At 38.4% G+C, this 27,465-nt stretch overlaps 1 protein-coding gene across 2 annotated transcripts in view; it reads left to right on the forward strand.

The window, feature by feature from the left end:
* GPALPP1 (GPALPP motifs containing 1) overlaps positions 1-26,182 on the forward strand; it is a 36,034-nt gene extending 9,852 nt beyond the window's left edge. Inside the window, exons 4-9 of one of the 2 annotated variants that reach the window (XM_081082768.1) lie at positions 723-831; positions 5,325-5,456; positions 7,647-7,811; positions 10,321-10,419; positions 18,353-18,571; positions 25,781-26,182. In XM_081082768.1, coding sequence (XP_080938894.1) covers positions 723-831; positions 5,325-5,456; positions 7,647-7,811; positions 10,321-10,419; positions 18,353-18,571 — 724 coding nt within the window. In that variant the 3' untranslated portion in view covers positions 25,781-26,182. Of the gene's footprint in view, positions 1-722; positions 832-5,324; positions 5,457-7,646; positions 7,812-10,320; positions 10,420-18,352; positions 18,572-20,347; positions 22,860-25,780 lie in introns of those variants that run through there. The other variant, XM_081082769.1, reaches the window with a different exon arrangement.
* The last annotated feature ends 1,283 nt before the right edge of the window (positions 26,183-27,465 follow it).

Raw genomic sequence — 27,465 nt, forward strand, 5'->3', positions numbered from 1 at the left:
TAGTTCTGGTGGCAGACGGATCTCCTAGACCAGTGATGGCGAACCTATGACACATGTGTCAGAGGTGACACTCGAACTCATTTTTTTGGTTGATTTTTCTTTGTTAAATGGCATTTAATATATAAAATAAATATCAAAAATATAAGTCTTTGTTTTACTATGGTTGCAAATATCAAAAAATTTCTATATGTGACACGGCACCAGAGTTAAGTTTTTTCAAAATGTTGACACGCCGAGCTCAAAAGGTTCTCCATCCCTGTCCTAGACACTAGAGCAAAGTGAGCCTGGAGCAAGTTGCTGTTGCGGTGGGGGTGGAGGGAAAGCAAAGGTGAGAGACATAAGTAAAATCAGAGTGTCTAGCAAAAATTATAGGGAAGCTATCCTAAAACTTCCAGGAAATCTCCACCAATGGAGCAAAGAAAAAAAAATGCCTCTATTATTCTGTGAGCAACAAACCAAAGTGAGTTGGGGTCTCAGACAATTCACTCATATGATTGCAAAGACAGACAGAAACTCCCAGATTTGAGAGGTGCAGGTCAGGCTGAGGGACCCCCACCCCACCCCACCCAGTGCACGAATGTCGTGAGCCAGGCCTCTAGTGTTAAATAAAATTCTCATCAACATTTTTCATTTTCTGGCTTTTTATCATTTTTGTGAATTTTATTCTGACAACTGCTTTTTAAAGTCAGGGGAAAATGATAAAGGTACATTTTATTTTTCAGGCCTATAATAGGTCCTGCATTACCACCTGGTTTTATTAAATCTGCACAGAAAAGTGACAAAGGCAGAGATGATCCAGGACACCAAGAACCATTATATTTCAACTCTAAGGTTTGGAAAATTTTTGTTTAAAGGATAAGCTGTAACAAACTCAAGACTTTACATAATTTTTAAATAATAGTAATGACTACAGTTAATGGACTCAAATGTGATGTAAGACAGTCATATTCAGATTAATTGAGGATTATAGCATAGGTAGATAAATCAATTATATTATAAGACCTGAGATTCTATTAGAAAAATAATATGTAATGTTGGAAGGGTATTACATTTTCATGATAATCCTTGAAAGGAAGCTTCAGAGTGCTAGAAAATAGAACATGATGAAAAATGTAAGGAATCAACGTGATCTGACCCAGAACAGAGAAAGCTGAGGAATTTTTAAATAATGATCTTTACCTTGGAATTAACTCTCTCTTACCTAGCTCTGGTACCTGTATATAGCAAAGGCACTGGCGGATAAGTAATTTTATGAAAAGATAGATCAAGTGATTTTGGAGTCGAGAGTGAAGACTGTTCCCTTGTTGGAAGCCAGATCTTCAACACAAGCTGAGATTTGTACAGTGCTTTATAATTTTTTTTTTTTTCCTCTGATGAGGATTTTTTTTTTAAGTATATTTTATTGATTTTTTACAGAGAGGAAGGGAGAGAGATAGAGAGTTAGAAACATCGATGAGAGAGAAACATCGATCAGCTGCCTCCTGCACATCTCCTACTGGGGATGTGCCCGCAACCCAGGTACATGCCCTTGACCGGAATCGAACCTGGGACCTTTCAATCCGCAGGCCGACGCTCTATCCACTGAGCCAAACCGGTTTCGGCGTGCTTTATAATTTTTAATGCATGTTACTCATATGGATATATCTTCTCTATGTTGTTATGAAATAGATGTTATGAAATAGATATGATCACATCTTACAGATGCTAGAAACCAGAAAAATTGGCTAATATACACAAGATTGTGCATTTTTTCTTATTAAAGCCCCAGTTCTTAAGCCTTTAAATCACCTGTTTATTCTGCTATTCTGTGTGGCTTCCTGTATGTTTATCTTTACTGAGTATTCAGCAGTTACACTGAGGTTGTTATTAAAGGAAATACTATGCAGTGGTTAAGATCATGAACTTCAGAATCATTTACTCATTCTTTCAACAACGTTATAGAGCTCCTACAGTGTGTCAAGCATATAGTCACAGAAACTAATCTGTCAACAAATTATTTTGTTCCTACCTACAAAGTCATTCCGAATCCAGCCACTTCTGTTACCACCCTGGTCCAAATCAACATCATATTTCACCTCTTTTATTGGTTTTCATGCTTTAGCCCTTATTCCTCAATTACCTCTTCTCAATGCAGCAACTAGAGTTGCCTGCGTGAAACAAAGGCAGATCATGTCACACACTCAGGACCATAAATTGTTCTTCCTCTGCTTAAACCCAAAGCCCTTACAGCGCCCTTCACAATCTGGCCTCCATTAGCTCCTTGACTTTCTCTCTAGTTTGGTCTGACCACACTGGGCTCCTTGCCGTACCTTCTCAAATAAGCAGGTGGGCATCTACCCCTGAGCCTTTATACCTGCTAAGTCTCTCCAAAATGGCCTTCCCTAGATGTCTTTGTCTTCTCTCAGGTTTTTGCTGGACTGTCACCTAAGAGAGGTTATTTCTGACCTCCTAATTTAAAATTGCTAACTCCTTTTCCCTTTACTTCTATCCCCTTCCCTCCTTTAATTTTCTCCATAGTATTTATCACTACCTAAGATACCATTTACTTTACTGCTTCTTTTTGTTTATTATTAACTTCTCCTTGTGAGAATGAGTCCATTGAGGACAGAGATTTTTGTCTTATCTCTAGTAGACATTCAAAGTATTTGCTGAATGAATAAGTCAGACACAGTCCCTGCTCTCATTGCTTAGTGTAATGGGGAATATATACAGTAAACAAATACTGCCTAATATGAGTGATTCAAAAGGTGAGACAAAATATAGTGGCACCATGACAGGGAAATCTAATCTGAAGAAATGAGGAAGTCTTTTTCTCTGAGAAAATGTCTAAACTGAAGATGGATGAGTAGGAACTACCTTAGCAAAAAGGACAGGAAAGATTGGTCCAGCGAGTACAGATAGCTTATTTGAAAGCAAAAAAAGTACGGAGAGGGAGAAAGGGTTTTAAAAAATTTAGTATAGGGGAGAGACCGAGAGGGGGCCTGGAGGGGGCCAATGGGGAGAAAAAGGGGACATACATAATACTTTCAACAATAAAGAATTATTTAAAAACAATTAGAATGGTTAGAGTGGAGAGAATGAGGAAAGAGTTAAGGGAGAGAGGTAGGCAAGAGCTTTGAATCCTGGCTGAGCTTAGTTTTCTTATTGGTAGCATACAGGTCGTTATCTTACAGAGCTGTTGTAAGGATAAATTAGAACAGTGGGTATTTAATTTATAATAATTATTATTATTATTACTATTAATATTACTATTAGTATTAGTATTATTACCACCTCCACTACTCATGAAGAATTTACACTGAGTATGGGAATCCTTTCTAACAAGGTGCTTAAATATAGGAATAAATTATCAGAGGTAGGATTCTAGTCAAATGGAAGGCTGAGCTCTCATAGGTTCAGGCTAGGCTTTCCCAGCCACATCACAAAGGAGTGCTGGGGGAAAATAAGATTGCAACAAAATTAATACACTGCTGAGCTTAAAGAAAGGGAAATCCACAGATGCTAGTAACATTGAAAGAATTCATACAGAGCAGTGAAACACAGTTACACAGCAGAGGGCCACAGTAGTTTTAGAGATGACACCATAGCATACCTGTTCAAGATAATCTTGGTTCTGAATTCTTTGCTTTGGAATTTCCCTCCTTTTTCTGTTTTCATATTTCCTCAAAGAGAGGCTTCTCTTAGTCTCTCATTCATAACATATACCCCCAAATTGAGGCATACATAATAATAATAATAATAATAATAATGGTTAACATTTGTTGAGCCCTTGCCACAAACCAGACACTGCAAAGTACAATATAAACCCATATGTGCATAATTTACTTATATCAGCATGAATTAAAGTTAATCCGAAAAACAATCCTAGGGGATAGTATGTCAGCTAGAATGCTTTTAGCTGTAAATAACAGAAAATTCAACTCAAAATGGAATTGTCTTAATTTATATAGTTGGCAAATGGGTTTTGATAATTTCCAGGTTGGTATATAATCTATGTTCTCAAAATAAGGAAAAAGTGTTTCATACATAATAAGAGGTCTAGGGGTAGGGTCATTCCAGGGTTTGTTAATTCAACAGCTTAATGAGATCACTGATTTTTTTTCCATCTTCTCTATCATCTACAGTTAACCCCCCTTAGGCCAGTGATGGCGAACCTATGACACGTGTGTCAGAGGTGACATGTGAACTCATTTTTTTGGTTGATTTTTCTTTGTTAAATGGCATTTAAATATATAAAATAAATATCAAAAATATAAATCTTTATTTTACTATGGTTGCAAATATCAAAAAATTTCTGTATGTGACACGGCACCAGAGTTAAGTTAGGGTTTTTCAAAATGCTGACACACCGAGCTCAAAAGGTTCTCCATCACTGCCTTAGGCTGACCCCTTATATATCAAGACTGCCAGAGTACTAAGATTCACATGCAGATGGCAATGTCCAGACATGGAAGGGGAATGGCCATTGTCCTGTATCCCTTTTTTACTTTTTATTTTATTTTGTTGTTAATCCTCATCCAAGGATATTTTTCCCACTGATATTTAGAGAGAATGTAAGGGAGGGAGGGGGAGACAAGTAGAGAGAGAGAGAGAGAGAGAGAAATATCAATGTAAGAGAGACACATCGATTGGTTGCCTCTTGCACTGGGGATCGATCCTGCAGCCGAGGTATGTGTCCTTGATCAGGAATTGAACCCGAGGCCCTTCAGTACTGGGGAGGGAAGCCTTCCAAGGTTTCCCATAGACCGCTTCTCACATTTCTTTGGTCAAGTGGTCAAGAGAAATAAAACCAACGTGTTTGACTTAGAATTATCAACATTTTCCCTCAGGAATTAGAGAAGATCCCAGTTTCCTGAGAAGAGCATGGTTTCAAAGAGGATGAACAAAACTAGTGTTCTCTTAGCAACAGAGTAGTTATTAGTTGAAGCTGTTTTAATCCTCATCTAAATGACAAAACAAGCCTAGAAATGTCAAATTACAGGCCTGAGGTCATAGGCAAATTGAGGCCTTGAAACTTGGTCTACCTAACTCTACAGCACAAAATATAAACCAGTAGGGTACATATTTTCTATTGTATTTCTAAATAAATAACTCACCTTTTTTTGTTTTTTAAAAATTAACCCATCCAAAATACCAGAATGACTTAAAACCTAGATTGGGTTTGGGTTTATGATTCTGGCTTCTCATTTTCAGTTTAGTGTGTTGGACAATGTATTGTTTGCTTTTTTGTTTTATTGTCTCTAAGTAATTATATCAATTAAATTTTAAGTAATTTGGGATTATATTCTATAACCTCTTGGTTTAAAGATGTCTTATTTCCAAAGGAAACGGATAGCAGTGAAGATGAGGACATTGTTGGACCAATGCCTGCAAAAGGACCACTTAACTATAGTGTAACAGCAGAGTTTGATAAAAGAGCCCAGAGAATGAAAGAAAAACTGATTAAAGGAGATGATGTAAGTTTTAAATATACTCTACTCTGAAAAACAGGCTAACTAAATTAAAAATCTAAATTTTAAACATAGACATTAAAAAATACATATACAGGGTAGGGCAAAAGTAGATTTACAGTGGTGAATATGCAAAATATGGTTCATTCTTTTTTTTGTTAATCCTCACTCGAGAATATGTTTATTGATATTTAGGGAGAGAGAAAAACATCGATGTGAGAGAAACATCAATCAGTTGCCTCCCCAGCTGAGGATTGAACCCACCCCCTTTCATTGCACAGGACAGTGCTCCAACCAGTTGAGCCACCCAGCCAGGGCTAGTTTATTCTTCTGTTGTTGTTGTTGTTGTTGTTGTTAATCCTCACCCGAGGATGTTTTTTCCATTGATTTTTTGAAAGTGGAAGGGAAGGAGGGTGAGAGAGGTAGAGAGAGAGGGAGAGAGAGAGAGAGAGAGACAAAGAGAGAAACTAAATGTGAGAGAGACATATCAATTGGATGCCTCCTGTAAGCACCCCAACCAGGGCCTGAATTAAACCTGCGACCCAGGTACATACGCTTGACCAGGAATCGAACTCGCAACCTTCAGTTAATGGGCCAATGCTCTAACCACCTGTCAGGGGTTGTATTATTATGTACTAGGGGCCCGGTGCATGAAATTCGTGCACTGGGTGGGGGTGGGGGGCGGGGAGTGTCCCTCAGCCCAGCCTGCCCCCTCTCACATACCGGGAGCCCTCAGGCGTTGACCCCCATCACCCTCCAATAGCAGGATCGGCCCCTTGCCCAGGCCTGATGCCTCTGACAGAGGCGTCAGGCCTGGGCAGGGGACCCTCATTTCCCCCCATCACTGGTTCTGTCCCCAGCCCAGGCCTGACGCCTCTGACCCAGGCTTCAGGCCTGGGCAAGGGGACCATCATATCCCCCCAATCCCCGGCTCTGCCCCCCACCCAGGCCTGATGCCTCAGCCAGAGGCGTAGACCCCCATCACCCTCTGATCACCTGATCGGCCCCTTGCCCAGGCCTGACGCCTCCGCCAGAGGTGTCAGGCTTGGACAGGGGACCCCCATCTCCCCCCGATGACTGGCTCTGGCCCCCGCCCAGGCCTGAGGCCTCTGGCCCAGGAATCATGCCTGGGCAGGGGACCCCCATCTCCCTCTGATCACTTGCTCCACCCCCCAACCAAGCCTGACGCCTCTGACCCAGGCTTCAGGCCTGGGCAAGGGGACCATCATCTCCCCCCAATCCCCGGCTCCGCCCCCCACCCAGGCCTGATGCCTCGGCAGAGGAGTTGACCCTCATCACCCTCCGATCACCAATCACCGGATCGGCCCCTTGACCAGGCCTGAGGCCTCCGGCAGAGGTGTCAGGCCTGGGCAGGGGACCCCCAGCTCCCCGCGGTTGCAGGCTCCGCCCCTGCCCAGGCCTAACGCCTCTGGCCTAGGCGTCTGGCCCGGGCAGCGGGGACCCGCAGTGGCAGCGGGGGGCGCCGCGATCGTGGGCTTCGCTTTAGGCCCAGGCAAGGGACCCCTAGCTCCTGGGACTGCCAGCTTCGACCGTGCCCAGCTCCCATTGCTGGCTCCACCCCTACTTCCTGCTATCACTGGCCAGGGCGGCAAAGGCGCCTGATTCTCCGATCATGGCCCCAGGGCCGCCTTTGCCCTGCCCCCCAGCTCTTAGCTCCCCCCTGGGTTTCCGATCACTGTCAGTGGCAGGGGGCTTCTTCCTGCTTTCCCTTTCGCCTCCCTGCATTGTGCCTACATATGCAAATTAGCCGCCATCATGTTGGCAGTTAACTGCCAATCTTAGTTGGCAGTTAACTGCCAATCTTAGTTGGCAATTAACTGCCAATCATAGTTGGCAGTTAATTTGCATATAGCCCTGATTAGCCAATGAAAAGGGTATCGTCGTACGCCAATTACCATTTTTCTCTTTTATTAGTGTAGATTGTATTATTTTCCATACAAAAAACTGTCCCTCTGCTTTTGCCCCACCCTGTATATGTACAGGTATGTATGTATACAAATAAAGAAAATTTAGGAGCTGGGTAGTCCTAAACTATAAAAGGAAAAGACTGAAAAATTTGCCTACTGAAACATTTGAGTATGGCAAAAGATAACAAAGTCAAAAGAACAATAAATTAGATTTTAAAAATTGGTAAAATAATGATAAAAACATCAGTTCTTTTTGTTTCTCTTAAAGGATTCAGCTAAACCAATTACAAGGGAGTCCTGGATGACTGAGCTTCCTCCGGAATTGAAAGACTTTGGTCTTGGGCCCAGAACTTTTAAGAGAAGAACAGACACCAAATCTGGAGATCGATCAGTGTGGACAGATACTCCAGCTGACAGGGAAAGGAAAGCCAAGGTGAAAGTGGTTTTTCATGTATTTCTGTCCATGTTGGCTCTATTTTGAAAAGGCATAAGGCAGAATTATTTAACGGTACTATTTCAAAAGTTATGATTCCGAAGTAATCTTTCTTACCTGGTCTCTTATAAAAATAATGTTGGTGTTTTTCTAATTTAGCCTTTATGATTACCTCCAAAAATAAAATTAACTCCCTTGCTTACACGGACTTTTTACTTGTGCCTACATTTATTTATGCACTTTTCTGTCCTTCATTGTAGATTAGTAGGTGTCTAGCCTATAGCCAGATATGCAGGGAGTCTTCAGAGGAAATATCACAGGAAAATGGAGTCAATAGAAACTAGACCAGGGGTGGACAACCCCTGGCACGCCTGCCAAACATGGGACACCAGTAACTTTTGCTGGCACGCGAAACCCTCTCTTATAATCTTCCATTTACAATTTTTTTCTTAATATCAACTTTTTTATTTTTTATTTTTCAGATAAATTTAGTGTAGGTGCATCTTAGATAAATAAATAATTTTACATAGCAAGTTATCTTAAAGATCTTAGACATGGATTGACGAGAGAGGGGAAGAGCAATTTCTATGCCTCTGCCTTAACTCTCCCTGCCTTCCTAGATCCGACCAGTGTTTTGGATTCATACACATACGCTTGTGAATCTTTGTTCTCAGTGATGAATTTTGTTAAGTCTCATAATAAGAGTAGCCTGACGGATGAAAGTAGTAGCTCGTGCATATCTCTGAAGGTCACGAAATATAAACCTGATGTAAAATCTCTGTCATCAGTGATGCAGCAGCAAAAGTCCCACTGATAATATCAAACGGAGTCATAAAGTTTTCTGTCGGACTATCAGTGTACATGTATACATTAAAAAATAAATGTATTTTTCATCATCATATACTGTGTTTTTGTCACTCGAATGAATTTTATTATTTATTCAAGGTTCTTAACATACGTACACCTTAAGAGATATCAAGTAGGCGTAACATGTTCTCAAAAAATTAGGGTTGGCACGCAGAAGAATTTTGAGTCGGAGATTTTGCTGGTTTTGGCACGCACTCACAAAAAGGTTGCCCACCCCTGGATAGGCAATACAACCTGAACATAAGTGATTATAGGCCCAGTGACTTGAGTTGTTTAGATCTGGTCATTCTTTTCAGGGCTGAAGATGTGTTGTTCTATGTTTACATTGAACTATTAAAGGTATATAATACCCTTCAAACTTTATGTGGTACTATATTATAGCAGATAGTACCACAGAATTATATGTATTTGTGGAACAAACTATATATTATCACAAAGCTATTTGTTTCCTGATATTTTTGATCCTGTGTAAAGTTCATGACCAATTTTTTATTTTTGTAACAGATCTTAGTCCTTTCCCTTTTTTTAACTTCCTTTTTAATAGGGTCTCTTCACTTCATCTTACTTTTTTATATTTGATTCTGCAGCATGCCATCTCCCCTATCACATTCACTTTGCTGACATTACCTAAAAAAAGTAAAATTGCTCCTTAGGAAGAAGTGGAAGGGTGATGCATAAGTTAATTAAATAAGATCTGTTATATTCTCACCTCCCAGTTTTGACTATATCTATTAAGTCTTAAATGGTCAGGTTTTTATATCCATCTACCATAACATCATTTTTTTCTGAATATTTACAATTAGAAGTATATGTTTTCTGGGAAATGTTTTATGGAAAAGTAAGAATTGAACTATTTCTGTGTTTTTAATGTACTTTATTAAATAAAATGTTGTTTTAGTCCATTAATAAGATAAAATTGTATAAGAGCCTCATTGGTTTTCATAAGCAAATAGCAACAGTATAAAAGTATGCTTTGAAAAATGGTTGCTAATTGTTTATTTTTTCTAACTAAAATTTGTTGGAAATGTATCTAAGTACAAACTTTATTTTTGTGTGTGTGCTATGATAAATGGTTGTCTTAATTTTGAATTCCAATTAATGATTGTTGGTGTATTTTGTATATTGGCCTTGTGTCCTACAGCTTTGCTGTACTTGCTTACTAGTTCCAGTTTTTCTGTTTATTCCTTGGGGTTTTCTACCTAGACGGTTTGTCATCTGTGAATATGGTTTTATTTTTCTTTTCCAGTCTGTACACCTTTTATTTTATTTTTTTTAATTTGTTTCCTCAAGAGTGATTTTCCAAGTTTTGAAAATATAATACAAGATTTCTTTTTAAGCCTTATTTTATCTTTTACATTTCATCATTGTTTGTCAGACTCATGTCTGAGTTCAGGAAATAGGTGATTCTTCCGGTTAGTTGATAGAGTTGTGGTGTTTTTTGTTTTTTCTTGTTTTCAAGAAAATTTTAGAATACAAATAGAAATCTTACCGAGTATATTAACATTTCTAATGGAAAGAGGTTCAACAAGCCTGGTTTAGTTTAGTCTCTGATTATTCAATCTGAGTGAAAATAGTAGTATTTCTTTTTTACTTTCTCTTAATTATGTGGTTCAGTAATGTGTTATCTGTGTTCATTCCTCAGGAGACAAAAGAAGCAAGGAAATCATTCAATAAGAAAGATGAAGAACATATATTGTCAGGAAGGGAAAAGAGATTGGCTGAGCAGGTGTCCTCATACAATGTAAGTCAGAATAAAATATATAACCTTTAACTTTTTTCTATCTTTTAATGCTCCTCGTTTTTTCTTTTGCTTGTTTGTCTTCCTTTTACATGTCTGAACTCTGTTGTATATATATTTATGTAAAATCCTTTTTGGAATATTCTTAGTTAATTTTTTCACTTAAGTCATATATAAGAAATTCAATTCCTAGCGTTCAGTAGCACGTGATCAGGAATTAAAAGCCCTACTAACTCCTAGAGAACCTCAATTCATATATTTTTTAATTATAAGCAGATTTGTAGTATTTTATGCGAAGATTTAAATATGGGAGAAAGATAGCCGAAACCGGTTTGGCTCAGTGGATAGAGCGTCGGCCTGCGGACTGAGGGGTCCCGGGTTCGATTCCGGTCAAGGGCATGTACCTGGGTTGCGGGCACATCCCTGGTGGGGGATGTGCAGGAGGCAGCTGGTTGATGTTTCTCTCTCATCGATGTTTCTGACTCTCTGTCTCTCTCCCTTTCTCTCTGTAAAAAATCAGTAAAATATATTTTTAAAAAAATGGGAGAAAGATGTTTTTAAAATATGGTTCAATCTAAATGTATAAACTGAATGGTCAGTATTCATTTGGCATATCATCATTTTGTTACATTCTCTTACTCAAGAGAAGAAAGAAAAATGGTGTTCCAGCTCAAAGAATAAATGTCAGTCACTTAACCCATTGGCCCCTGGAAGGTGTTCAGGTGTTCAGGGAAATTGCCTTCTGTTTCTAAGATACTAGTTAACAAAAAGTCCCATAAACATTAAAAATATAATGAGAATGATTTATTGGACATCTGTAGACAGTGAAGCTTAAGCACACAGGAAACATTTTTGGAAACTGACAAAAAACTCAACTGCCATGGAGCATATATGAAAACCGATGAACTCAAAAGTCATTGTCTCAAGAAAATTGAAAGTCACAATCATTCAAGCCGTCTTCTCTGACCACACAGAATTTAAGTTAAAATTCAAATAACTTAAAAGTCTTATACAACGAGAAATTAGAAAAATTCAAAATTTAAACTTTGCATCAAAGAAGACATGATTAATGGAATTTAGAAAATATCTATACTTGAATGATACTAAAATACAAATATGTGGGATGCAATATAAAGTGGTACTTTTGGCCAAAATTTATAGCCATATTGAGATATGTTATAAAAGAAGAATAACTGAAAATCCACAAGCCATGCCTTTTTCCAAATGGGCATTTTTATAAAACTAAGCATACACCTACCTTATGATCCTGCAACTCCATCCTAGGCATCTAAGACAGATGAAAACATGTCCACATGAAGACTTGAACATGCTTTATTCATAGTAGCTTCAAGAAAAGACTTATACAGAATATTCATAGACATGTTATTCATAATAGCTAAATTTGTGAGTATCCCAGGTGCCCATCAAAGAGAAAGAAAAACCAAACTGTATACAATGAAATACAAAAAAAGGAACAAATTACAAATGACAATGTGGTTAAATCTCAAAGTCCTCGTGCTTAGTGAAAAATGACTTCCTACACAAGTCCATCCTCCATGATTCCATTAAAGTGAAGCTCTAGAACAAGCAAAATGAATCTATGGTGGAAAAAAAAAATCACAATAGTGGTTGTTGGAGTGGAAATGTGTGACTGAGTAAAAAGGAGCATACGGAGCTTTCTGGGGTGATGGGATTGTTCCACATCTTGATAGGAGTTTAAATTCTAAAACTAAGTAAATGTAATTTAAGATTTGTGCATTTCATTGTGTATAAACTTACCTTAAAAGAAAAGCTTGTAAACAAATATTGAACTCTAGCTAATGAAATGGTTGGTGAAATACTTAGGGTACATGTAGTGATGTGTGCAATTGACTTTAAAATGCATCAGAAAATTAGGGTTTTAATCTCATACTGAAATTTTGGTTACTTGTGAGATGTGCTGTTCAAAATAGTAATAGTCGTAAGACTAAACCACCTTATAATTCTTAGTTTTGATAAATCAAGCACTATTTAAAATATTACCATTAAACAGACAAAATAAAAAAACTAGGATCTTAGCATGAATTTTTAAAAGCTACTATAACACTGTCCCAGTAAACATAAATTGCCCTGGCTTTTATAAAGCTTTATAAAACATGCATTTTTGTTAAACGATTAAATCAGGTAAATCAGCAAATTAGTCTCTACATGAACTGGCTTTCAATGTGATTTTTAGTGAATTGACTCTTCTAGGTGTTTTTCATTGTTTTTTTTATGATTCTAGCAGTAGTTTGGTCAATGTGTGTCACAGTGTACAGATGATGCTAATCTAGACAGTACATCCGAAACGATATGACAAATTTGAGACCTTGAATTGTTTGAATTGGCTATAATAGTCCAGTGGTTTGATCTATTCCCTGTCTTCATTGATACTTAATTTACTAAATTTACTAAAGCAGATGATCCTTGACTTTCTCTGGGGTTACATCACAATAAACCCATCATAGGTTGAAAATACCATTAAGTCAAAAATGCATTTAATATACCTAACCTATTAAACATCACAACTTAGCCTACCATACCTTAAACATGCTCAGAACACTTATATTCACATATACTTGGGCAAAATAATCTAACACAAAGCTTGTTTTATAATAAAGTGTTCAATATCTCGCGTAATTAATTATGCATATCACTTTCGCACCATAAAGTCGAAAAAGCCTAAATTGAAACATCGTATGTTGGGAAATGTCTGCATTGTGGATCAGTTAATTAAAACCCGCCATCTTTATTTCCCCATTTTTGTTGGCTTTTTGTTACCTTTTGTACAGTTTTGCTCATCCTGTTTCTCAGTAGGGGCTCTAGGTCAGTGGTTCTCAACCTTCTGGCCCTTTAAATACAGTTCCTCATGTTGTGACCCAACCATAAAATTATTTTCGTTGCTACTTCATAACTGTAATGTTGCTACTGTTATGAATCGTAATGTAAACATCTGATATGCAGGATGGTCTTTGGCGACCCCTGTGAAAGGGTCGTTCGACTGCCAAAGGGGTCGCGACCCACAAGTTGAGAACCGCTGTTCTAGGTAAAGTAGGGCCTCTACAACTTCATTTTTCTCTCATCTCCTCCAAACTTTGTTCTCTGTTTTCTCCAGCTGTTTAAAAAATATCTCAGGCCTTTCCCTTCCAACTCTTGATAGCCTATCTCAACACCTCCATCATTGTTGTATAATTAATGAATTATTATTTTCTCATTAATGGGGAAAGAGGAAAATGTGGAGAAATAGTGCTTAAAGTTCAAATTTTTATAGTATAATTTCTTTGCATTTACATACAGTTATATTTATACGACATTATAGTTCCCCATCCTAGAATTAACCCTACTCCACTTCTCTTTTGTGTTGTCATTCTCTGCCAGAAAGAATGATCTACACAGTGGGTCGCACATCTGATGGTTACCCTGAATAAGAACCTGGGTGGTTTTTAAAAGCACAGGTTGCTGTGACCTACAGTTGACAATTATCATTCACTAAATTACTATGATGGGGCTCAGGAATCTATTTCTTTTTAAAATATATATATTTATTGATTTTTTTAGAGAGAGAAATATAAATGTGAGAGTAGAACAAAAATCAGCTCCCTCTGGCATGCCCCTCCACACCCACTGGGGATGGAGTTTGCAACCTGGACATGTGCCCTGGCTGCAAATCGAACCAGTAATCTTTCAGTGCACGGAAGGACCCTCAACCAACTGAGCTACACTGGCCAGGGCAGGAATCTATTTCTGTTCAATTAATCAGGTCTTCAGGTGTTTCTGCTTGGTATCCCCTAAAAGAAACTTTTTACTTGACATCTAAAATTTTTCATTAACTAAGTTTCAATAGTTACCATGAATTTATAGCATATTATATTGCTCTATTAAATGTTTAAAGTGGAATCTACATACCATTGCAATTCAATATTTATCATTATCTATTAAAATATATATACAAACAAGAAATTCCTAACAGTTGGAAATTTTATTTCATCCTTTTTTCTCCTTGAATTCATCATTTTATTTTTCTCCTGCCACAGAATTTTATCCTAATTTAGCTTTATAATTACATCTGATAAGTCCTATTTTACTGCAACAAATATATATATACATAAATTGAAATTGAAAGTTGTTTTTTTTAATTTTCTGTATCTGTCTTTAAATGTTTGCACTTTTTTACTTCTGGAGTAAGTTATAATTTCAGTTAATCAAAACAATGTAAACATATTGCAAACTTTGATGTATAATTATTAAATGTAAAAAAGTAAAATGTAAATTTAATCTCTTAATGAAAGACTTTTTTCCCAGTTAGTTTCTGGTCTTTAGATGAAAGTTACTTACTACTACATAAACACAGGTTTCAGCATCAAATGTGTTTTTCATTTGTCTTTTTTATTTTGTTTTGTTTTGTTTATTAAGGAGAGAGATGGAGGAAGAGAGAGAGAAACAGAGAAAAACATTGAAGTCAGAGAACCATCAAAGTGAGAGAGAAACATCGATTGGTTGCCTCCTGCATGCCCCAACCAGGAATCAATCCTGCAGCCTGGGTATGTACCCTGACCAGGAATCGAACCCACTATCTCTTAATGCATGGGACAAAGCTCAAGTAACTAAGCCACGTCAGCCAGAGCTATTCATTTGTTGTTTTTTTTTTTTGGGGGGGGGGGGGGGGGGCTTTATTTAATATTTTTAAAAATATATTTTTATTGACTTCAGAGAGGAAGGAAGAGGGAGAGAGAGATAGAGATATCAATGATGAGAGAGAATCATTGATCGGCTGCCTCCTGCACACCCCACACTGGGGAACAAGCCCACAACCTGGGCACATGCCCTGACCTAGAATGGAACTGTGACCTCCTGATTCATACATCAGTGCTCAACCATTGTGCCACGCCAGCCAGGCCAACTTCAATTTTTTTGCACATTGATTCCATCAGTTTATTTTCTCATTTTCTCTTTCCAAATCTGTATAATGGGAATAATAACATTTAATTTACAGAGATATTGTGAGGATTACAATATAGTAAATTCTCAGTAAATCTAGCACTTAATATTTATTGGGAGATTCTTATGTGCCCAACACTGTACTAAATCCTTTGTATTCTTTAGATCATTTAACTCCTCTCTCATCCAAATATTTTAAAATCATTATTATTACTAGAGGCCCGGTGCATGACACTAGTGCACTGGGGGTCGGGGGGCGGTCCCCTCAGCCCAGCGTGTGCCATGTCACAGTCCGGGATCCCTCTCTCAGTCCAGGACCCCTCGCTCCTTACTGTCCACCTGCAGTGGAGGCGGGAGAGCTCCCACCACCACAGTTGTGCTTGCCAGCTGTGAGCCTGGCTTCTGGCTGAGTGGCAGGGGCGCACTGACCACCAGGGGACAGCTCCTGCATTGAGCATCTGCCCCCTGGTGGTCAGTGCACGTCATAGCGACTGGTCCTTCTGCCATTCGGTCTATTTGCATATTAGCCTTTTATTATACAGTAGGTCCTAGGGTTTGTCAGAGATCCATTCCTCAGTGCAACGTCCGTAAGTCAGAACCCATTTACATAAGCACCTACATCACTCACATGGAACACATACACAGCAGTAATGAAGTGAAACGGTAAAAAAAATTAAAAGATAACAATTCCTGACCTTTACTTGTGGGAAATAAATAATAAAAAACATAAAGCACATATGTACATACATCGAAATGACGGGACTTTTTTTTTTAATATAATTAAATGGAAGATGGCGATGTAACCACGAAACGATGTAGGTCGAGTCCGACGTAATCCAAGGACTGCCTTATAGGATTACTGCCATTTTACAGCTGAGACACTGAGGGCTTAAATTACTTGCCTAAGGTCACCAGTGTTGAAAACAGCAGGACCATCATTGCAACCCACGTTTTCTGAATTTGGACCTTAAGTTGTTAGCTGTTTCTCCGTGTTTTTTTTTTTGTTTTTTTGTTTGTTTGTTTGTTTGTTTAGCATCATTTGAATTTTTTACCTATTTTATTAAAAATGAAAAACTCCGTGGTTGAGCATTGACCTATGAACCAGGAAGTCACAGTTCGATTCCAGGTCAGGGCACATGCCCAGGTTGGGGGCTCGATCCCCAGTGTGGGGTATGTAGGAAACAGCCAATCAATGATTCTCTCTCATCATTGATGTTTCTATCTCTCTTTTTCCCTTTCTCTCTGAAATGGAAAGGAGGGAGGGAGGACTGGAAAGTACTTGAATTACAAATCAATTTGTTTCTAAAGACTTGACCAAGATTTATTTATGAAATAAAAAGGATTGGGAGAATGGAAATAGTGCTAACTTAAATATTTATTAATACAGCATTTTTTGTATATTCTGCTAAAGACTTATAGCTTCAGATTGGGCTCATGTATTTATAGGAAATAACTACCACATAACCTAATTGACAAAGTCAGTTCTGGTTGTCAAATCAGCCAAGTCAGACTTACTTTCTGCCAGAAAGTCTGACTTCATTTTTCCACTCAAATAGATGTGTTTATGATCATTCCTGTAACACTTCTGAATTCTAAAGTAGGTAGGTAGATACCATGAGTTTGTCTTCTGCATGAAATAAGATGCTGCCACCTTTAAAATTTCTTACCAGTGCCTTGTTATTTTGCTTTCACTGGGCTGTCTTCATGTGAATCTTTGCTCTCAAGTACATTCTTTGATAGTGCAGGACCTGGAAGAGATGGTGTGTTAAGCAGAAAGTGCCCTATCTTTCATGGCCCTACTCTTCAGTATATCTAAACTCAGAACATTCCAATAAGAGCCAAAACACCCATTTCAAAAGGATATTACACTCCTGAGAGAAATATGTTTAAGACAAAAAGGACACAAAGCCCTTCCTTGATTAGAGGAAGTTTCACTCATACTAGTATTTCAGATATTTTTGTTTGATGCCCTAAAGACTTGCTCTCTTACACAGTATTCTGTAATAAGATTCTGAAAGGCCTCACCTTTGTTAAGTGGGAAGAGGCTATAACAAAAGGGGAGACATTCTCACAAGACGCATTATTGGGCAAATTAATTTTAAGTAAGCCTGCAAGAAGAAGTTGAGAGTCATGGGTAGATAACCGTAAAATTATCCATGCCTTCGTACCCATGGAATCCACTCTGTGTAGCCCCCAGAGACACATGTACCCCACTTTGAAAGCTTCTAGTCTGTATTACTTGTATCTATTCCTGCATCCCACTCTCTGCTTCTTCCATCCAGGCCATCCTGTCTTTTACTTTAATCACTACTGTAAGATTTGTAATAAATCTCTAACTTATGAAACCAATTGCCTTTGCTCAGACCTCATCTCACTATATATGTCTTAAAATGTGAACACCTGCCCCACCTAAGAAGGAAGAACATGAGGGAGGTAAGAGAAAGAACAAAACTGAAAGGAACAAACATTCTCTTGCGTAGGGAATGGGCCTTGGATTGCGGCACCTCCGCACTGTTATTTTTCTGGTCCGTCGTCGTTTTTGCTTCAGCCTGGCAGTGCCCTTCCCTTCCTACGCACTCCTGTAGGCTTCACGGACCAGCACATCCATAAAGCTTTAACCAGGCTGCCAAGTGAGGATGTAATTGCTCTTTCTTTCTCGCCCTTGTACTTATTTGGACTCCAATTTTGATACATCACACAATGCTTTTCTATTATATAAACATTTGTTTCCTTTCTGTCTTGCTCTTTATGTGTGTATGGCATGTAGTTAGTAGATGTCTTCATTTTGGTTTAATTGAATTAGCCTCTGATACATATTTTCTTCATAGATGCTGTCTTGGCTTTGGAAAAACCTGTTGGGGTTGTAAATAGCCCTCTTAATGTTCACCATTACTACTTAAATGTTTTGTTTCACTATCATATTCTGTCAATAATCTATACAAACTAAGATTTTTATTTCTACTCTTCTGACTTTCTCCAGGAATCGAAAAGATCAGAATCTCTTATGGACATTCATCAAAAAAAATTAAAGAATAAGGCTGCTGAAGATAAAAATAAGCCTCAAGAAAGAATACCATTTGACCGTGATAAGGATCTCAAGGTGCATCGGTTTGATGAAGCTCAGAAAAAAGCCCTAATAAGAAAATCTAGAGAACTAAACACCAGATTTTCACATGGCAAAGGCAGTATGTTTTTATAAGTAAGTATATTTCAGTGAGGTATATTTTTATATCAGTAAATTTGAGCTTCTTAAAAATTTAAAGAAAAAAATGTTTTTAATCCTCCCAAGGATATTTTTCTATTGATTTTTAGAGCGAGTGGAAGGGAGGGGGAGAGACAGAAAGAGAGGATTATTGATGTGAGAGAGACATATCAATCAGTTGCCTCCCATATGCACTCCAACCAGGGCTGGGGACCGAGCCTACAACCAGGTTACATGCCCTTGACCGGAATCGAACCTGGACCCTTCAGTCTGCAGACCCTTGATCTGTCCACTGAGTCAAACTGGCCAGGGCTAAAAATAAATTTTGTTTATAAATAATTATGTGTAAAAATCTATTTCCTTTTATAGTAAAATAGATTGTAAATCTGCAAATCTTTTTTTATAAGTAAACGTGGTTTTTAAAACAATTCAGCCTTTGTGGGCTTATAAATGTTGTTCATGGAAAAGTAGCCTTGTTCTCATAATAACTAACAGGGCATTGCTACTTAAATTCTGTAATAAAAGTTTAGTTTATGAAAAATGGAAAGGAGGGTGTAAAGCAGTGGTTCTCAACCTTCCTACTGCCGCGACCCTTTAATACAGTTCCTCATGATGTGGTGACCCCCAACCATAAAATTATTTTTGTTGCTACTTCATAACTGTAATTTTGCTACTATTATGAATCGTAATGTAAATATCTGATATGCAGGATGTATTTTCATTGTTACAAATTGAACATAATTAAAGCATAGTGATTAATCACAAAAACAATATGTAATTATATATATGTTTTCCAATGGTCTTAGGCGACCCCTGTGAAAGGGTCATTCTACCCCTAAAGGGGTCTCGACCCACAGGTTGAGAACCGCTGGTGTAAAGGATGAAAAAAGGTTTATTAGTAGTATTTTTTTAAATACATGTCTTTATTGATTTCATGGAGGAAAAGAGAGGGAGAGATAGAAACATCAATGATGAGAGAGAATCATTGGTTGGTTGCCTCCTGCACGCCCCCTACTAGGGATTGAGCTCACAACCCAGGCATGTGCCCTGACCAGGAATCAAACTGACTTCCTAGTTCATACGTCTATGCTCAACCACTGAGCCACACTGGCTGGGCACTAGTAATCTTTTGATGTCAAATAAGATCACAATTAGAAAAATGTTCATTGCTTTTAAAGGATCTCAATAAAGGGCCAAAACAATTACATCATTCATTTATAGTCCAAACTGACAAGAGTTCATAAAGGTGATTAAAAATTACATAAAAACTAATGTTGCTTCTTAAAAACTTTTATGGTTTTTTGTTGTTGTTTTTTTAATTTTTTTTTTAAAAGACGGCCAAAACTATTTTCAGTTGATTTTCCAAAATTCAAACTAAGAAAATAAAGTATTGTCCCTACCATCAGTTAACTATCTTGTTTTCTGTGCGATAAAAAAAAAAGAAAAAAAAAGGATCCATATAAATTATTAGTGACTGGAAAGTATTTCAAAGAAAACAAATCCAATTAAGGTCCAGCCTGCAAACTACTAAGGTCTGTCTTTCTAAACATGTTAACACATGATGTTAAAAGAGGGGAAGATTCAGCTTAAACAATATGTGACACATTTCCAAATAACTACAACTTATAGTGTGGAGGCAATACTTTTCTGTTTCCAGTATATCCATTGGTTTTTTAATTGTATGAAATCTTCATTGATATTAACATGTGCTTTAAGAGAAAATAAAGTTAGAAATATTTTCCAACTTACTGAATTTTCTTATTCTTACTTCAGGGGGATATCCCTGTACAATGAAGAAAAGTTGAAGAATACCTTTTTATTGTCTGTCCACCTTTATTCTTTCATTTTAAGTTTCTTAAGATTAGAGATTACTTTAAAAACTATACAAACTCACTTTGTTCTGTGCATCCTTTAGAGTCTAGAGGAAACATAAAATTGGTGTTTCTTATGTAGAATGGAATTTTGTGTGTCTTTGGCTTCTGAGAAAGTGTGGGCTTTTCTTCAATTAATTATTCTGGGAATCCCCCCCACCATGCCCTAATTTTTGTGATGGCTCACAAGTATCCTCTCAGACCTGCTCAGGACTGTCCACTGAATCTCTGCCATAGCCTGGACGTCTTCATCGGGTATCCTAACCAGCCCTGGAGCAGGTGTTCTGGGTCCTTACAGTTAATCCAGGAATTTGAAATTGTTTGGATATTCCCTTTCAACTGCAGCCAGTGAATACACATTTACTTGAAAATAGAAGATATGGAGGTTTGACTGCTTCGTTAACAGCTTGCTTGTTTGGGCACTCTGGGCTTTTTATTTGTTTGGGGGTTTTTGGTGTGTTTGTTTTTAAGTCAGAAAGAGGAATAGCTGTGTTATCTATCTCACGTGCTAAGGAAAATTTTCTTAAACTTTAATAAGTATTTCTAGGGGAGGCAATCTGAGGAACAGGACATGCCATTGGCCCTGGCTGGGTAGCTCAGTTGGTTAGAGTGTTGTCCCAATATGCCAAGGTTTCGGTTCGGACAGGTCAGGACAGAAGGATCAACCAATGAAAGCCTCAACAAGTGGAACAACTAATTGATGTTTTCTCTCCTCTCCTCTCCTCTCTCTTTCTCCCCGCCTCCTCCCTCCCTCCTTTCTCCCTTCCCCCCTTCTCAATCTTTCTAAAATGAATAAAATAAAATATAAAAGACATGTCATTAACCACGAGCAGTGTGAAGTCTAAAACTCAGCTCTTTGATCTCAATCAAAGCTTTCTAAGTCTACAAACTCTGCTTTGAGATGATCTCACATTACCCATTTAAAATTAACAGATTTTTATCTGATTTATTGGGGACAGATCTTTTGTATCAATCACAGATAGCCCTTTAAAAAAATGAAACTCTAATCATAACCACCCTAAGGAAGCATTATAAATTTCTAATGCTTTAAGTACTGCCTCTTTAAGTGTTAAATAGAGAATTCTAAATAGTTCTGTAAGTTATATTTTTTTATAGATTAGTCCTAACTGTTCTGCTAGTTCTGTTCTTTTTTTGATAAAGCACAAGGTTTTAATGGGAAAAGCTTCTGATTCCTAGTTCACTTAGGCTTTATTGAAAAAGTATGTAAACCACTCAAAAAAGGCTACACATTATTATTTTAATCATAGTAGTACAATATTTTCCAATGATATTTTCTGTGTAAACTGTAGCTTACTCAAGCTCTTTTGAAAAATGAATTATTTTACTAAGCAAATTTATGGAAAGGCTTCTTGTCTAAACAGAATTGAACAGAGCTACTTTTTGACTTAAGATGTCATTTTAGTGGATGTATTGTCTAAATACAAAGCTTGTGCAAGAGCATCCATACCTTTCATTTAATTTTGTTATAATTTTTTTTCTCAATGAGAGGAAGAAATGTTATCTATTTCCTCATCCTTCTATGAATTCTTAACTTATATTTTTGGGAAATCTGGTATTTCCAGCAAAAATGTCATGTTTGGGTACTTATTTTTGCTTTGCTGTCATCCTAACGGGGATAGAGGTATTTCTATATTACATATTTACTATTTATCTCTTCTCTCACCCTTTGAGTGTCCATGACCTTCGCAAAAGGGGGAGAAGCTGCTTCTTCCCATGACTTACCACCTCACTGCTGCCTCAGATCCAATGCCCCTTCATGCCACCCTGAGTCCAGTTTTAATAAAATGTCAGGCCAGAGGTCGTTTGCCTCCTGGAGAGACTAAACCCTGTATAGCAACACTGACATTAGAAGAGCAGAGTAACTGTTTGCACAGAACGGAAAGGTAGTCATTTCATCTCCTCTTCAGGCTGTACATGGCATTATTATATCGAGTCTCCTGTCCATCTGGTAGAAAATTGAGACTGTTGACATTTTCTAATAAGAACTTTTCAATGTCCTACACTTCTTGGCCAAGTCTTATAGAACTATGACCTCTTTTGAAACTTAAAAATGAAGAAGATAAAGAGCAACACTAAGTTAAAAAGTGAAGCAGCTACTTGACATTCTTTACTGTTGAAGGTGACATTTAAGTTCATTGTACCTGAAATTATATGATTTTTGTCCACTTCTCTAAATTGTCATCTGAAATACATGTAGACGTTTCAAAGAGTAACCATATTACTGATAAATAAATGGTGGCTTTTGCAATTGGGTGAATTGGTGGAGGGGGCAAAAGATGAGAGATGGTGGTTAAATCCATAATAAGACTTATCCATAATAAGACTTATCTGTTTTATCGGATAAATTAAATCCTTTTTATATTGGGTAAAATGTAATATATTAAGCCCTGCTCTAAAATAAAAAAAAAAAAAAAAAATGGCCATGTCTTACTAAGCGTTTTTAATCTTGTTTGGGTGTAGGAGCCACTTGACATTTAATCACTTGAACATTTAATGATTCTTTGAATTAATTTTTTTTTTTTAAAAGTGAGGTTGAAATTTACATGGTATTGAGGCTTACATGCTCCAGAATAGATAAATGATTATTATATAAATTGTTTCTTATATAGGGTGGATAATGTTAATGTTACTACTCAGATATGTATGATCATGGGAGATAATTTTACAAAAGCCCTTATCACTTCTCTTTTCACTTTTTTTTTTTTTATGATAATGTTAGTGAAAAAATTCTCTGTTGAGTTATATACCTAAGAGAAAGAATTAACATGGAGGGAAGTGGTTAGAGGGCATATCTATGTAGCATCAACGCCTAGTCTTCTATTTCAGAATATTAATTTATTTCACTTTGACTTTTGATGCCATAATGTGATTTTAGTCTGCAGTTACAAAAGGTCATGCTTTTCCTGTTATAGGAGAGGTATATTTTTTTTGCAGCTTAAAAAATTAATTGTGACTGGAGTGTGTACAAAATTAAAAAGCTATATACATTGCTCCTTTCGATTTTGTTCATTTTGAACTTTGCAATTATAAGACTTTTTAGAAAAGAATTCCTGAGGTGTAATTTTTATGTATAAATAAAGTTTCACTGTATCTGAGAAGTTTCGGTCTTTTATTTTTGTTTTGTTTATTATTAGCTTATCTCAAACAGGCAATATTGGTAAAGAGAATATCCTGTAAAGATCATTCTGTTCAACCAAGTCACTGTGGGCTGTGAAAAAAAGTATTTCACCCCAACTTACTTGCCAGGTTTTCCTTATCCCAATATAACTGCATAACTATTTATTTAGAAATACAAGACAAGACAGACAAATGCTCTGAAAAGCACCATGGCACGAGGGGCTGCACTGGGTAATAACCAAGGTTCCATTGTTGTACATGTCATAGGGTTACCTAACTGTTGGTGGGTTTACTGGATTGGTTGATTATGAGCTTTTTTTCTCTCTGTACTTCCTAAATTCTTTCATGTGTTTTTCTGTAATTGGGAGTGGGGGGTGGGCATTAACCCTTTTCTTAAGTCCTAATTTTTTGTTATATAGGGTCAGAGTTAGAAACTGAACTATGAAAGGGACTACTGAGGAAGTGACGAAAGATTTTTCAGGGTGGTTTTTCTGTATTTTAGTTGTATTTCCAGTTTGGTACTGGGAGAGTGTCAGTGTAGCATCCTCCGCCATTTTGGAATCCTGTTTTGATGGTTTTTATCTTTTGAGATAATGGCTGAAAGCAACACATTTTGCTGAACTCAACTAAGAATACATAATGCTATACCTCATTCACACTACTCACTTAAAGAAAGTAATTTATGAACCTAAAGTTGCTACTTTTTTATAACAGACTAGAGGCCCAGTGCACGAATTCATGCATGGATGGGGTCCGGCCGGCCCAGCCCCAATCAGGGCAGATCAGGGCTGGGCCTGTTGGGAGGAGGAGATGGCAGGAGGTTGGCCAGTCGACCCACCCCGATTGGGGCCTGATCAGGGCCGGGCTGGTTGGGGGGAGAGGCCACAGGCTATTGGCCTGTAGGCTCCACCCCGAATTGGGGTTGGGGGCTGATTGGGGGTGGGGCCGGACATGGGGAGGGGCTGTGGGCAGTAGGCCAGCTGGCCCCACCCACAAATGGGGTGGGGGTGCCAACTGGGGGCCAGTGGCCTGGGGGAGGAGCCATGGGTGGTTGGTCAGCCAATTAGGGTGGAGGGTGTGATCAGGGGCAGGGACAGCCAGGGGGCAGGGCTGTGGGAGGTTGGCCAGCCAGCTCTGCCCCCTATGGAACAGGGCCAGCCTGGGGGAGGGGCGGGCCGATCAGAGGTGGGCTGGCTGGGGTGAGGGGCCGCAGGAGGTTGACTAGCTGGCCCCACCCCCTGATCAGGCCAGTTCGCTGGCCACAGTGGGCATCATAGCGACCAGTAATCAGTCATTCCGGTCGTTATAGACGCTGGCTTTTTATATATAGATAGATATGATTAATTTGATATTGGCCAGAAAATAAATCTAAAAATTGTCGCCATTCTTCAGTTTTCACTTGAACTGGATATTTTGTGATCTTTTAAGTTGGTCTATCCTCCCCACCCCACCCCCCAACAGCCTTGTATACTGGTTAATAAAATTGTCATTTGAAAACAGGTTTTTAGAGTTAAAAATGTTTGCCAGTCAAATCATTTATCAATAAAGACAAGATTAGATCTCACCAGTCAATTTATAAGATGTTAGTTGACTCATCATACTATGATGCTCCTAAGAAAATAACATGAAAAGATGTATTCAGAGATTGCCTTTTACCAACTAATCATAAAGAGCTTTTTTAAAAGTCACATATCCCTTACAATGAGCACATAGCAACAACCAGAAGGACTGCATCTTTAGTTCAGCATTTACCAAAACTGAGTAATACCTAGGTTTAGAGATGTGGGCCAATTTAGTCAACAAAACCTCTAAGTCATTGTTTTTTAAACGTTGGAGTTCAGCAGACTCCCCTATGAGCTTACTGAATATATAGATGACCTAGCCTAATTATCAGATTTTGATTCTATCGTAGGTTTGAGTTTGGGCCCAAGCACTTTTTCTTGTAAAGTTCCCCAGGTGATTCTAATGCACTCCAAAATACAAGAAGCAAACTTGGTTTGGTTTAAACATGGTGTATTACGATTTCTAGAATCAAAAAAGTCAAATTACCGGCATGTCAGGCGTGGACACTGAGCCTTTTGATTCAAAGGATAGAAGGCAAACATTTCCCAGGCTCCCTTGCTGCTAGAGCACAGGTGCAAGCGGCTCTCGATGCCCAAATCATGTCATCAGGATTCTATCTCTCTGCCTCTCTCAGGGTCTGGAGGAGCGGCCTTCAAAAGGCATGTCCACCTGGGACCTCAGGATGTGACCTTATTTGGAATAAAGGTCTTTGCAGATGTAATTAAATTATAGCTCTCAAGATGAGATCACCCTTGATTTAGGGTGGACCTTACATCCAATGATTGGTATCCTTAGAAGAGAAAGAAAAGGAAGATTTGAGATGTAAAAGCGCACCAGGAAGAAGGTCATGTGAAGATGGAGGCAGAGACTGGAGTTCTGTTGCCACAAGCCAGAGAACTCTGCAGCCACCAGCAGCTGGAAGAGGCGAGGAAGGATTCTCCCCAAGAGCCTTCAGAGGCAGTGCGGCCCTGCTGACACCTCGATTTCAGACTTACCTTGAGAGCTGTGAGAAATAAATTCTGTGTTTTAAGCTACCAAGTTTATGGTTGTTTTTTGCAGCAGGCAAATTCGCCTTCGTTTCTTCAAGCCCAAGATAGGGCCTGGTGTTAGCAACTTCTAGTTAACCATTGTTATGAAGGGCACAGGTGGGCCACCACATTCGTCAGCTCTGCAGGTTTCTAGTCTCTATGCCATAATGCAGGGGTCCTCAAACTTTTTAAACAGGGGGCCAGTTCACTGTCCCTCAGACCGTTGGAGGGCCGGACTACAGTTTAAAAACAAACTATGAACAAATTCCTATGCACACAGCGGGGGCAAAAACACCTGGCGGCCGGATAAATGTTTTTGGCGGGCCACATGTGGCCCGCGGGCCGTAGTTTGAGGACCCCTGCAATGGTTCTGTAAAGGAAACTGGAGGTATTGTTACCAAAAGAGGTAATATATTCTGATCAGAAAAAAATTTGAAAACAAAAAAACTACAATCAGCAAAAAAGCCCGACATGGAGCAGTTAAAAATAGATTTTTTAAAGTGCTGTCAAGTGGAGGTAGTTCTTCAATAAATAGTTGCTTATACTTAGCAACCAAATGTTGAGATGGTCCTGCTGGCCTTCAATTTGTGACAATTAGATAATCGGTAAATGTATCACTCTAAAGAGAATAAAAGGTGGGGGTGGGGAGGTTCCCTTTCATAGGAAACTTGCTAAATGCGCTTTGTGTGCGCTGCCTTGCAAGCAATTGAGCTTCAGTGTGGGCAGTAATAGCATTAATTTAGTCATTAAAAAATTATACTTATTAGGGTATGAGCTTTGAGTTCTCAATTGTAATACATAAAGCATTCAGGAGTCATTTAGATCAACTCAGTATGTAGCTATAGCCAAAAGTAATAATAAATAAGCTAGTAAAGTATTTGGTATACTCTAAGTATTTGAGAAAAAAATACAAGAAACAAATGTGCTACGTTTGGACAGACCTATGGTGTGTCTACCTAGAAAATTGTTTCCTGTTTTAGTTCCTATGCCTCAAGAAAAGACATTATAGAAGAGGTCTAGAGAAGAGCAACTAAATTGATTAGCTCCTCTCTACAAATATTTATCCAGTTACCATGACGTGCAGGACACTGGTTTAGGGATACCGAACTAGCAAAATTGTGGTCCTCCACTCCACAGGCTATGGAGATACAGGTTCCTGAATGTGCGAGAGCAGTGCAGTGCAGTGCGGCAGGCACAGGCCAGGGAGGCACAGGGCCTGCTCGGGTCACAGAGCCAGCCCTTGGCTGCTGGCAGAGGGGATCCCAGCAGTACTTTCTCTACTGCAAGCTTC

This window comes from Myotis nattereri, assembly GCF_964212035.1.
Source record: "Myotis nattereri genome assembly, chromosome: 2".
Classification (NCBI taxonomy): Eukaryota; Metazoa; Chordata; class Mammalia; order Chiroptera; family Vespertilionidae; genus Myotis; species Myotis nattereri.